General features: G+C 44.0%; 1 protein-coding gene across 1 annotated transcript in view; it reads left to right on the forward strand.

Moving 5' to 3' along the window:
• Positions 1 to 14,328, forward strand: part of RFTN1 (raftlin, lipid raft linker 1) — a 204,080-nt gene that overhangs the window by 72,163 nt on the left and 117,589 nt on the right. Inside the window, exon 3 of the mRNA XM_082654829.1 lies at positions 6,031 to 6,217. Within this exon, the coding sequence (XP_082510955.1) occupies positions 6,031 to 6,217 (187 nt within the window). The remainder of the gene's footprint in view (positions 1 to 6,030; positions 6,218 to 14,328) is intronic.

Raw genomic sequence — 14,328 nt, forward strand, 5'->3', positions numbered from 1 at the left:
CCTCAGACTGGAGGGTGACACTGGCCAAGACAGCCCCATCAGTGCCCTCATCTTCAGCGGTGACTTTTATCCTGCTGCACCAACAGCAGATTCTTTTTCTGCCTCCGTTTCCATCTCTCTACCCACCCGAACATGTGGTTGTGCCTTTTTCTCATTTTGGCTCTGGTTTGGGAGGACTCTTTCAGTTCACGTTGGAAACATTTATTGCATTCTCTTCCAATGTCACTTTTTAGTTAGAGACTTGTACCTTAGTCTCCAAATGGAAAATGATAACGTCATTGCATTTTAAAGTTGGAAGCTCCTTTTGGAATTGCCTGTCCGGGGTCTTCATTTTAAAAATGAGGGACCCAAGAGATGGGGTGGGAATTATGCGACTTGCCCAAGATTATGTAATTTGTAAACGAAATCAGGCAAATATTACAAAACAAAAATAGTGGAGAGGTCATTCTGATGGGTGGGGTGAGAAATAGACCAAGAGCCCACGATTGGTATGTTCATCCAAACAGATAAGTCATTCCCTTGTTTGTGTTCCTAGTAGTAATACTGGGGGATTGGTCACTTTGCAAGAACCAGGGTTTCTTTTTAACGTTAAGGTTCAAAAAGAAACGTGAAATTAGGCCTTTAATCGTGTTTACAGTTGGCGCTGTTTTTTTTTTTTTATTATAGGATCGTTGAGATTCATTTTTATTTGTTTTTTAACCAATGAAGCTCAACTTTGATAGCATGCATACTAAAAATTAAAGCTATAAAATTGCTGAGTTTTGACAGGAGATACATCTTTAGATTTCAAGATAAAAATTTTAAAGGTATTCTGTTTCATTCAGGAAGCATTTAGCTATAAAGTGGTTGATTAATATCTTTAGTGCACTGATTTGGAGCATGGAGGTGAAGGGCTGTGGACGGGGATGGGGAGGGTTTAATGTCCCAGCACCGAATTGTCATCAGCGGCTGCAGCGGACCAGTCTGTCCGCCACTCCCAGCACCACTGAACTCCGCTGTTCGGAGCTTCATCGATTACGCATGCCTCCTTACACATGTAAGGATCCCGTGTGATCCTCACAACCACTCTCTGATGGAAGACAGGCCCACGTTGTCATCTCCATTTTATACGCGGAAACTGACCATTCACAGGCTCAGGATTGATGCCAGGGAGGAGCACAGAGCTGATCCTAGAATCCCAAGTCTTCTAAACACGTTAATTGCTTTTATTCATTTTTTAAATTATAGGATCACGCATAAGAGGAAAGAAACATACAAATTATCAAAATCTTGGCACAGGTTTATTTTAGCATAGCAGAAAGAGTCTGAAATACTAGAAACATTTACAAAATACCTACCCGTAGAGACTGACTTTGAGGTCACAGATGCTCTTAATGTACAGTTTTATCAAAGAAGAGGGGATCTTTGTGCCGCGTGGTATTTTTAGGTCTGATGGATATTATAAAATTACCCTCCAGAAGGGCTTACGCTCCTACCAAAAGTTCATGCAGTTTTTTAAATAAAACAGCGTCTGTGACACACACGCTTCTGTTGCTTCGTCATCTGACAGCGCAGGAGACCTGTCCCTGGTTCCCCTGGAGCAGCCTACATACAGGCCCACTCCTGTCATTCGCAGGGCCCTGGACAAGAGGGCAAGAGATGTTGGGCTGGACCGGCACTGGGGTGAGGCAAGTGAGGCAACATCTTTAAAAAGAGGAGATCAGTAACAGGGCTGTGCCAAGCTTGAGGCAATAGAAAAATCAATAATACAGATGCTGTCCTTAGTAAAATTTTTGATAGTTTGTTCATTATGGACTTTCGGCATTCATGTTCACTTTTTAACCTATTTCATTTAATGTTGATTCGTACTGGTTACTGAGTTTTTGATGCTCCTTAAATGTTGCCCCCGCAGCAGTGTCTCCCCACTCGCCTCTCCCTAGTCTCTGTGCCGCCTTGGGCCTGGGGGTGCACACAGACTGGGGGAGAAGCCTGTGCAGACCCCCGCAGTGGGCCTGGGGCTGCCATGGCAGGGACGGCCAGGGTCCTGGCTGTGTGGAGTTGGGGTGCAGGTCACAGGTGGGTGTGTGGCCTTAGATCCTCTAGAGGAAACCCTCTAGAAGGTAGTTCTCAGCCTCTTAATCTCCTCGAGGGCTTGTGAAGCCATAGATGGCTCTGATTCCGATTCAGTAGGTCTGGGGTGGCGCCCAAGGGTCTCCATTTCCAAGGATTTTGGGTGTTGCCTCTGCTGCTGGACGGTGGGGCAGGCTTGGAGAGGCTGCCCCTCTGGCCCACCGGGTTGCTGTGCCTAGGAGTGTGGACGGGCTCAGCGATCTTTCCAGACTTACCTTCAAGATTTTTTTCTATCTGGCGGCATATGTAGAACGCACTCTTCAAGGCAGAGATTGCATGCTCTCTAGCTTTCCTGACCAGCCCTATCTCTGTCACTGTTATTCATGCGATTTCTCCAGGATGCTGGACACTTGCTTTAGAATGAATCATTGCTGTAGATTTTTCTTCCTTGTAAATTTCTTGCCTGATGTATGGAAGTGAGGGCTACAGTGGCTGATGTTAAGAGTATTCTTAAGTACCCCTAGATTTTGTTTTTAAGTTTGTTTTAAAGTAACACAGTGTTTTTAAAAATACATTAAAATTTAAAATATTTTTCACATGTAAAGAAGAAAATTAAAATGTCTCATGAACCCTCCACCCAAATGATTGCTGTATTGACGGTAATAGTATTGAAAGTACAAAATACAGTAAAAACTACCTTCTCATCCTCACCTCTCTACTCCAGTCTCTCCAATATTGATGTTTTTGTTATTTCTTCCAGAAAAAAATTTTATTCATGTCTATCTATCCTTCAAATTTTTTTATACTAAAGTATCCTACGATAAACACCGTTAGACACCTTGTCTCTTAACTTAGTCATGGGTCTTGGGCATATTTTCATCCTCATGTAACACATATTAATGGTTCAGAGGATTCATCATTGGGGTGTCCCAATGTTGAGCTAGCCCTCCAAAGAAGAACTCCTTGGTTCTAGGTTTTTGCTGTTGTGATGACCCTGTAGTGAATAACTTTGCCCATATATCTTGAGAAACATTTAGGAGTCCAGCCACAGGCATAAAACTCAGTGGCGAGGTTGCTGGACAAAGTGCAAATGCATTTTTAGGATTGACGGAAAATACCACACGGCCCTCCAGAAAGGTTCACCACTGACAGCCGCCATGAGCATGACTGACTATTTCTCCAACATTCTTGCCCACAATGGAGATCACAGAAGTAAAAGGAGAAAAAAACCAATTCAAATAGCAATAAAATATAAAATAACTAGGAATAAACTTCACAAGTGTGCAGTATCTATGTGAAGAAAATTTTAATATGCACCCAAGGGACCCCTAAAGAGTCTTGAATAAACAAAAATCATGCAATGTTCTTGGATGGAAACTTGCAGCGTGATGAAAATATCCATTCTCTGGAGGTTGATGTTGTTAACTTTCTGTAAAATATTGTTTGGCTTCAATTTCCAATTCCTGTGGATTAAAAATATAATCAAATAGTGTGAGGGGGAGCAATAAATGAGGAGTTTGGGATTAACATATCCACACTACTATATATAAAATAGATAACCAACAAGGACCTACTGTACAACATAGGGAACTATATTCAGTATCTTGTAATAACCTATAATGGAAAAGAATCTGAAGAAAAACAGATATATATAGATATGTATAACTGAATCACTTTGCTGTACACCTAAAACTAACACAACATCGTAAATTAACTATACTTCAATTTAAAAAATGGTTAAAAAGAAAAAAATCCATTCTCTCTCACCAGCTGTAATTTGAACATGATCCGATAAAAGTATCAACAAGATTTTTTTTTTTGAGGGACAATTTGATGACCTGATTTTAAAGACCATTTGGAAAAACAAATAATTGAGAAGAAACAGAAAGATTCAGAAAATAAACAGGAAGATAGGAAGATTCAGGAAATAACCTGACCAGATTTTAAAACATAATATGAAACTAAAATTGTTAGAATAGTTTAATAGATCATAGTCATAGACTTAAATATACTTAAGAATATAATATATGATAAAGGTGACATCTCAAATCAATGCGGAAAAATGGATAAACTGGGGGTGGATGGGAAAAGTTGAATTCATATTGCATAAATTCCAAATGGAGCAAAGATTTACATGCAAAAACTGAAATATTACTACAGGAAATCACAAGAGAATTGTTTTATATTCCGGGTCTCTCTGCTATGACATAAAACTCAGAAGCCATTGAAGGCAAGATTGATAAATTCAACTTTATTAAAAAAAATTCTTCATGGCAAAACCCGTGTCATGCAAAGTCAAAAGACAATAATTTGGGAAAGATATTTGCAACTGTTATTACAAATAAGAAATGAATTTCCTAATGTATAAAGAGCTCCTACAAATCAATAGACAAAAGACCAATAACCCAGTAGGAAACTAGGCAAAGATTTTGAACAGTTAACAGAAAAGGCAACATAAATAGCATTTAAACATGAGATGTTTAATAAGAAAAAGTACAAATTACATAATGAGAAGTATAAATTACCGCCTCACAGGGATCATATTTTTTGTTGTGAGATTAGCCAGGGCGTGGGAAAAGAAATAACCTTTGTACCTCACTGATAAAGGAAAGCCCTTACTGCACTGTGGAGGAGATTTGGCAGTCTCTAAAAAAATTACAATGCATTTATCTTGAGCCCAGCAATTCCACACCTAGGAATTAACTTTTTTAGGTATACCGTACATGAATGCATGTGAAATCATGTAGGAGTGATGTTTTCCATTGCAGTATTACTTATGAAAGCAAAAGTTTGGATAATCTGTGGTACCTCACACAGTGGAACACTTGTGCAGCTGTAAAAAGAATGAGGAAGAGCTCTGTGTACTGCCATGGAATGATCTCCAAGAAAAGGATACTGTTCATTGATAAAAATGGATAAAAAGCTGGGTTGTAACATTATCCTACCATTTGTGTAAAAAAAGTGAGATAGATATATAAACTTATTTGTGCACAGATTCAGCGATTATTAACATATATACAAAAGAAAATGGATAATACTGGTTGCCTCTAGGGAAAGAGCCTGAGGGGCGGGGGATTGGGCTGGAAGACTTGTCACTTGAACCCGTTGACTTCTGATATCTTGTCTGCCCTTCTCAAAAAGGTTTTTTTAAACCCCAATTTTAAAATACTTCAATAGGGAGAAAACACTTGTTTTGTTTTGCATAGTTCTAATGTTGAGTTAATTTGAGTGTCCTTTCAAGTATTGATTACCCTTTTATGCTTTTCAGGAAATTGCCTGTTCCTATATTCTGCCCATTTTTCTTGTTTTTGTTCTTGCTTCTGTTTTTTGCCTGTTAAGGAAATTACCCTTTTGTCTTAAGTGGCACAGAAATGTTGTTCCAGTCTGTCTTTGGACTTTGTTTTGCTGCTGCTTTTTGCCACCCGGCAGTTTTACGTTTGTGTGCAGTTGTCATCGTCTTGTGATCCTCCTTCTTCATTTCTTTCTTTTTATTTTCTGAGGGGGTGGAAGTGACTTTTCCAGTGTGATCTCTGAGAAACTTGCTCTAATTTTTTTTTTTTCCTGTGGTACGCGGGCCTCTCACTGTTGTGGCCTCTCCCATTGCGGAGCACAGGCTCCGGACGTGCAGGCTCAGTGGCCATGGCTCACGGGCCCAGCCGCTCCGTGGCATGTGGGATCCTCCCGGACTGGGGCACGAACCCGAGTCCTCTGCATCGGCAGGTGGACTTTCAACCACTGTGCCACCAGGAAAGCCCTGGCTCTAATTTTAAGCCATCCAGTCACCAGTACTTACGGAGGAGTTGGAAATTAACCAGCAGTTTTGTCGGTACCCTTGAAGACAGTAGTTCAGATGGGAATAGACTCATGTGACCGAGAGGCGACCTGGAGATTTTCTGCTGAGCTGAGGGGAGAGGGATGTGGATGCGTGGGGTGGCCGGTCTGGGTGGGTCTCTGATGAGCCTCCCCTCTCTCCACTCCCAGCCGAGCTCCCACGGGCCTCGGCCGTGAGGCTGACCTCCCTCCGTGACCTGCCCGCCCAGCTGCTGGAGCTGTACCAGCAGGGCTTCTCGCTGGTGGCCCTGCACCCCTTCGTGCAGCCAACCCATGAGCGGGAGAAGACGCCCCTCGAGAACATCTTCAGGGCCATCCTGATCAAGAAAGCTGACAGGTAAGGCCTCTGAGGGTGGGCGGTTACCTTAGCATCATGAGGTGCCTCATGTGTGTTGAATGAAGAAGGGAGGGGAGAGGAATAGGGTTTGTGGATGTGTGTGTGTGGAGTTTACATCTGTTCCCAGGGCCTCTGCCCTCTGACAGGTAAGGCCAAACATTAGACAACTAAAGAGTTTCATAGCGTCTTGCAACTGTCCACACCAGACGGCATAAGTAGAGAATCCACGTTATATCCTTTCCTCCTTCAATTTACTGCATTACACTCAGCTAGAAAACTGTCTCCTTGAGGAGCTGTACTCCCAGAAGAGAGCAGCTAGTGAAAGTATACTACTATTAATCTGCAAAGCATGGCTGGGAGACACACTAATTTTGGTTAGAGGCTGTATACAAACTTCATATCTTCCCCCAAACTCCAGAAATACTTGAATATTTTGAACCCATCATACTTTCTGTCAATCACTTGGGAGGAAAAACAAAATTCACTTGAATCAAGTCCTGTCATTGATTTGGTCTTGATTTTGATTTTCAAGGCTTGGATGGTGTTTTTCAATATGGCTTTCCCAAGAATGCTTACTCTTATATTTTTATTGGGCCTAATTAGGAAAAGAGGTAGAGATTGGTTTTTCGAAAAGAGCAATATTAATTTTAAATGCTTTTTAAAAAAATGATGAAGGGGCACAGAGGGATAAACTAGGACCTTGGGATTAACATATACATACTACTATATATCAGTATAAAATGGATAACCAACAAGGACCTACTTACCGTATAGCACAGGGAACTAAATATTTTGTAATAACCTATAAGGGAAAAGAATCTGTAAGAGAATATATATATATATGTATGTATATATATCTGAATCACTTTGCTGTACACCTGAAACTAATACAACATTGTAAATCAACTATACAATAAAAATGAATGAATGAATGAATGAATAAATAAATAACAATGAAGGTGGGATAGAAAGCACATTATGTTTCTGCTGCTCTTGTAAAAATAAAAATTGAAAGCCTGGCAAAGGAAATCAGATCTATCTTTTGGCCAGTTATCGTGGGAGAAATGACAACATGTGCTATATTTTAAAAAGAGAGTAGAGGGGCTTCCCTGGTGGCGCAGTGGTTGAGAGTCCGCCTGTCGATGCAGGGGACACGGGTTCGTGCCCCGGTCCGGGAAGATCCCACATGCCGTAGAGCGGCTGGGCCCGTGAGCCATGGCCGCTGAGCCTGCGCGTCCGGAGCCTCTGCTCAGCAACGGGAGAGGCCACAACAGTGAGAGGCCCGCGTACTGCAAAAAAAAAAAAAAAAAAAAAAGAAGGAAGCATGGAGGGTTTTCAAGAAAGGGAAGATGACATTGCCCTTGAGTTTGAGTTCCCTCTATCCAGAGTGCCTGGACCACCTGCCTGGATGACTTTAATGAACATTCCAACTCCTTAATAAGCAGATACAGAGGAAGAATTGCTTGGATAACTTGGTGCCAGACCTTTGAAACTGGCCCCCACCCTTTTAAAGGAAGTTGCAAAAGCTTGGTAATTTGCCAAGTATGGTAATGAGAATGGTAATTTGCCATTCTCGTGACAAAAATGACCAACAGAATTTCCCCCACTTCTGTTTAGTATTGCATTATACAATTTTAAAGTTCAGGCATTTTCTCCCCTAGCAAATGCAATAACTGTATGTTTTTGCATCATGAGGAAAAGACCCCATGCTATGAAAAATAAACAAACAAAACCCAGCAGAACATTTTCTGTATCAGTAGGGAGTTGTGTGTTTGTTTTTTTTTTTAAGTATTGATTTTAATCTAATGTTCATAAAGCAGCCTTTAGAAGCTCACTACCTGGTCTTTTAATTTATTTTTGGCTGCGTTGGGTCTTCGTTGCTGCACGCAGGCTTTCTCTAGTTGCAGCGAGCGGGGACTACTCTTCGTTGTGGTGCACGGGCTTTCCATTGCAGTGGCTTCTCTTTGTTGCGGAGCACCGGCTCTACGCACCCGGCCTTCAGGAGTTGTGGATCGTGGGCTCTAGAGCGCAGGCTCATTAGTTGTGGCGCACAGGCTTAGTTGCTCCACGGCATGTGGGATCTTCCTGGACCAGGGCTTGAACCCATGTCCCCTGCATTGGCAGGTGAATTCTTAACCACTGCACCACCAGGGAAGTCCAGTAGGGTTTAAGTAGTAAAAAATGAAACAAAGGAAATCTTGTGTGATTAATTTTTAATATGAGCAGTTGATGGTATTTTTTACCAAGTCTGCCAAAGTTCTGACAGCTATAGATGCTGATAAATGAAATGATTAGCTCTCAAAGAGGAGGTAAATGCCTTGGTTAATACTGTCCAAGTAGACAATATTGAAAGACCTGTACATAAACTGTTTAGATTACTATCAGTTTAAATCAAGTTCATTAGCAATAATCATCATGGAATGACTACTTGAAACTTGGATATCAACCTTAATGTGTTTGAAAGGTGAACGTAAAGTTTGTAGCAAATAATTAGCCTTTGGGGTCTGCAGTAAGAGCAGAAAAAAAAAACCCCAGAACCATACAAGCTTGCATTCACTCACTGACTCATTGAGTCATTTGCAGACATTAAGCTTGTGCTCTTCGTAAGGTATCGTGCTAGGGACTCTACTTGGTGGGAAGGGAGAGGGTGCAGGTGCAAGATTCAACTGCCCGTGGAACCTGCCTTCCAGGTACCTGCAGTTTACCTGAGAAAATAAGACATCCCTCACGCCATGGGAGTTTGGAAGAAGGAGAAGTCACCTCCTGCTGGAAAGAAAAACTAGGGAAATGTTTCAGGAGGAAATATTTCTTTCGGCTAGGCGTAGGAGTAATATGTCTGAAGTGAGAAGAGTTTATTCAAGTCTCACAATGAAATGTTTTCTAGTGAATTTTGAGTAATTTGAGAGCATCATGGACAGTCTAACTGTATCATCAGTTATTCCCAAAGCACAGTGCAGTAATGTTCCTCTGAGGCCTCTGCCAGTTGGATAAATTTCACTTCAATCCATGAAAAATTGCCCGATCCTTTCTTCTGAAAATTTTGATAACTGCCATTCCGTTTTAAGATGGCAGGCCAAACCACACATCTGAGTCAGTTTTTCTTGATCCTAAGTGTGTTCAGTTGAGTCAGTCAGTGACTTTGAAAACTGACTCAAGAATGAATAGCCGAATATGAGATATTTGGTAAGTAAAAGGGCGATTGTACTTCCTTCTCTCAGGTCTTTCTTAGGAACACAGAGTGATTTGCAACAGACAATGTCGTTGCATTCACCCTGATTTCTAAGTACATTTAAGTTGTGCTTCATTTTCTTCGGGCAGTTTTCCTTAGAACGAGTTGCCAAAGATCTTAAAACTTGATGGCTAAGAGAAGTCAGTTATTAAAATGTCACTCTGATGTTTCATGAGTGTGGATTTAATTCTAGGTCGCTTTATGGTTGTAGCCGTAAGTACAGAAATGCATTGTGCTGCTCTATTTTTCAGCTGTTACAAACTGTCGTTGTTCACACACAGAGCTAGTTCAGGGTGTCATTGATGTGTTTTTTCATCACTAATGGGTTGAAGCCATTAGGGTCCAGGTCCTCTGGAATAATGCCTTATATGGAACAGGGAACCAGGACATTTGTGCCCTCTGTCGACATTCATCAGGTGCCTTTTGGCTTAGGGTCAGGGAGTGGGGCACACAGAGGACCTGCAGCTAATGCAGGGGGTGGGATTCTGAAACCCTGGTGGAGGGTGAAAAACGCGTATAATCAAAGCTGCCCTTGAAAATCTCTTTAATTGCCCGTGAAATGTAATCCTGTAGCATCTCTCTACCCTATGATGCAGGCTTTCCTTCAGGACTAGATCAGATTGGTGTTTCCAACAATGAGCCCCGTGGGGAATAAGTCGGTTTGGGTTTAGTGTGAGTGTTCATTGGAATCACACCTATGGTGGTGAGATGCTTGCATCCAGAGAGGCATCTGTGGGAACTAAGATAGAGAGAAGAGGATCTCCCCCCTCCCCCCGCCCCGCCCGCCGCTGTCTCACATCCATTCTGGAACACATCTGCCTGAGACTAGAATAACTAGCACCGTTTTAAGTGGTAAACGTTTCCGCCCTTTCAGTTAGATTTTTCTAAGGTAAATGAGCAAAGATCACTTAAAGAGCTCCCAGCTCTCAGGAAACTTATCTGCTAGGAAGATGTAAAGTCTGTATGCAAATTATGTGAATGCCCAGCTTCATCTGTGGATCTTGGTTTTTGTCTCTCACCTGGAATGTGTTAATGGGGGCTTCAGAAAAGGAGCCTCTGTGACTCTCATGTGCTCTGGGTCTGGACTGATGGGTAGATTTGAACAGGGGCACCAGGGGTGGGAAGGGCCTCCCAGGCAGGGGGACCAGCCCAGGGGAGCCTGGAACCTGGAAAAGCAGACCACGGATGATGTGGGGTGACTGGAGCGTGAGGCCCAGAGGGAAACGGGGAGAAAAGGCATGAGAAGGGTGAGGGCCTGGGTCACGAGGCCTCTGATGGATGGGCTAAGGAGTTTGAACTTTATCCTGAAGTCAGTGGGGAACCACTGCAATATTTTTGTTTTGTTTTAGAGGAAAAACCACTGGAAGTGCTGAGTTTCCAAAAGCCTAAGAGGGGAAGAAAACGGAAGCTGAGAAAACATGGCACCTGTCATGGTGGGAGGTGATGGGTAGCTAAAGTCGGTTGTAGTGAGAAGGTGAGGGTATGTGTCCCATAGGAGGAAGTATTGGATTTAATGTGTAGCTAGAAAGACAGCATGGAGGAAGAGGGAGAATCGAAGTCTAAGTGAGCTTTGGACTCCCAGGGCCTGGGAGGGGTAACTGGAGGGGACAGGAGTGGGGAGGGGAGGGGATGTGTCTGGGTGGGGTTTTCCCAGGCGCAGACCCCAGAGGAGGCTTCACATGCAAGTGATTATTAAGGAAGTGCTCCCAGGAGGAATCAGGATCAGGGTCGTGGGGCAGGGAAGGGGAGGTAGCCAGCAAGTGTGGCTGGTCCTCTGGGGAGCAGTGAGTCCACCCTGAGGCTGGGGATCTGGTTCTCACACCCCTGCATCCAGGAGCTGTTGGCCGTGAGCTTCCCCACACACTTCCAGGTCTGGGGCACATCCAGGTGAAGCAGCTCCAATAGCCAAAGATGACTGCAAATCACGCAGAAGCTGGGGGGACACACAGAACCGGGAGGGGGGATGGGAGGGACCTGGGTGGAAAATGGAAAGCATCCACCGCAGGAGGAGATGAATGGCATCAGTTTGGTCACATCGTGTTTCGGCTGTTGCTGGTGGCACGTGCCCCTGGGAGGTGTCCCCCGGGGCGCTGGGAGCCAGGAGAGAAGGCCGAGCTGGGGGAGGCTGTGGAAAGCCATGTGAGGCCGGGGTGAGCCCATGAGGACCAGCACGCTTCTGTGCTGCTGACCGAACCCCAGCTGCTGTGGTCCTTTTTCTGTACCAGATGCTTCCAGTGATCCTTAGGAGGGATGCAGTGGCCTGCTGAGAGCTGTGCTGAGTTGCTGTCTTCCAAATGGACCATATGCTTGGAGCCTGAGAAGGTTTTCCTCTCTGACTGCACCAGCAAGCTGTTCTCACAAGTGCTTACGAGCAGCACAGAGGCTTAACTGAGTCAACTGGCTGATCAGTGTCAAGTGATGCAGAGACAGACAATTCTGTTGGCTTTTTGCTGTTTTATTTCTAGGAAAGCAAATCTCAGAGTGTTCAGCTTTCCCCCGTGTTTCCCTTCTTAGGGTAGGATTCGGAAACCTTGACGACTCTACCTTTGTCCTAAGACAGGGGCTTACAACGCAGATGCCTACAGGGGCCAGGCCCCTTGAGTGAGGACTCTCGGGTCCTGGAGAGCCCATGCCTACCTATCTCTGCTCCGTTGTTGCCAAGTGTTGCCAGATCTTGTACTTTTTTTAAGAAAAGCCAGAAATCTGGATTTTTATGTGAAAACTTCTCTTTTTTTAACCGTTGCCTCGCTTTTTCAAAATAACATTGTGTATCCCTGACCCACCCTACTGGCTGCCATCTTGTAACCTTTAAGATTTCTGTGTGGTGCTTGCTTCGGGGGAGTTCGTCACCCACCCTGTTCTCCTTTCACACACAGCAATCATCAGACTTCTGACTCTCTTGTTACTGTTTTCCGTATGTCTGCCCACCTCCCCTCCCCCTTGCTAAATCTTCTTTCGTCCTTGGATTCCCATTCTTAGAGTGCCATTCCCATTACTTAGAGTGCCAGGTGCTGAGTAGTGGATCAATAGAATTTTCCTGAATTGAGTGGAATAAAACCGTGCCGTGGAATTTTGCTACCATCTTCCACTAAACGACCATAAATCCATTGAAAGATGGATTTGTCTTTGGTTTACATATCTAACCAGTACCCAAAGTGCATCTTGTTAATGTAGCCACACAGCAGCATGGACCCCAAGTAATGGAACACACACACACACACACACACACACACAAGATCCTTTCATTGCCAAATAGCAGTGATTTGCCACAAGAGTAACATACATTATTTTTCACTCTTTTTTTTTTTTTTTTCTTTTTTCCTTTTTAAAAACCATCCAAAGGATGGCCTTCAAAGGAAGGGAAATCTTTGTGGACCTTAAGTGGAGTACAAATGCATTACCTTGCTGTATGGTCAGGCCAATAAAGATGGCTGTTCTCTCGCTCTCTGTACATCCCCTGCTTGACCAGTACCTGCTTGACCAGTACCTGCTTCACCTATACCCTACTCACAGGAGTGACCTTCTTAAGTACTTGCCCCAGACCCCAGCTAGTGGTGGTTCTTATCAAGGGACAATAAGGGGGTGCCCCTCTGCTGGTTTCCCTGGTAACTGATGAGGCAGCCTGATGTAATCCCCCTGTAACTGGTAACCTCCTCTCTCGCTGGGCATGAAGCCTGCCTTCAGGTTATGTCTGCCTTTGGCCACGCAAGGTAGAGTGTCCCTCCAAGACCTTGCTTCAGACGTGTAAGCTCCCCATCCATGAAACCACTGATGTCTCTGTTGGTGACTCAGGGCTCTTTCTTCGGTCTTAAGATCTTAAAGCCGGGCAAGTGCAGGCCTTGTAGGCCTGCAGGATGCAGCCCAACTATTGGGTTTTTTTTTTATAGCCCATGAGATAACATGAACCTTTTCTCTGGCATTTGAAAAGGGCAGAATTGGGAAAGTACAAAATTATATTGGAACTGAACAGAAAATTCTTTTAAAAATTATAGTTGAAAGTGTCCTCTTTAAGAGGCCTTGTGTCTCTTCATGTCTAATTTCTACCAATTACTTTGACTCTTGGGAGAATTATGGGGCTTCTAGAAAGAGGTTTCATAATTAAATGAAATACACAGGGGCTGGGGGCACCTTCTGGGATGTGCCCTAGAAAACGCTCACACGCGAGGCTGGGCTTCAGCCTGGGGCATCTGATTGTTGGAATCACACGTTGGGAGGAAAAGTAACGCGGGCCTAGCGGTGATTGACACGTGTTACTGTGGTGGAAAAACCACAGCAGCTGGTTTATTCCCAGAGAGCAGAAACTGAGGAAGGGGGACTCAAAGTGCTTTTCTTAAATCAGGCGGGGAATAAAGGTGTTTGTTTAGCGAGGAGCTTGTTGTTTGGGGTTCGGATTTGGGAAGGGCCCCGCTCTTTGCCCACGGCTGCCCCTAGCTGCTGGCGTGGGAGCATCCTTCTTCAGGTTTCTCAAGCTTCCCGGGGTGTCGGGAGAACTTGATTAGCTCTCCAGGGCTGCCGCCCACCCCCTGCAGAGCTGTCCAGCCTCACTGAAGATTACCTTAATGTATCCCTATTTTCCAGGTCTCACTCCTGAGTGACACTCTTTTCTGGCGTGTTGAAGTTTCAGGATTCACTGTTAATTATTGTGTTTGCACTTTCTAATCTAATATGCCGGTGTAAAGCCACATTCTCTTGGGGAAAGAGAGTTTTTTCCCATCCACACCCCTAAATGGCTTGCCTACCTATTCTTCTGTCTCTCCAAGTGTCGGTCTTTATCCCAGTGGAGAGAACAGGAAAGCCGTACGTGGTTCGTGTGAGACCTCATTTCCCTCCCCTGTTTGATAGCTGTCCTCGATTGCCTGTGTCTTTCCCCACATTTTATACT

This window comes from Grampus griseus (assembly GCF_964374135.1).
Source record: "Grampus griseus genome assembly, chromosome: 5".
NCBI lineage: Eukaryota > Metazoa > Chordata > Mammalia > Artiodactyla > Delphinidae > Grampus > Grampus griseus.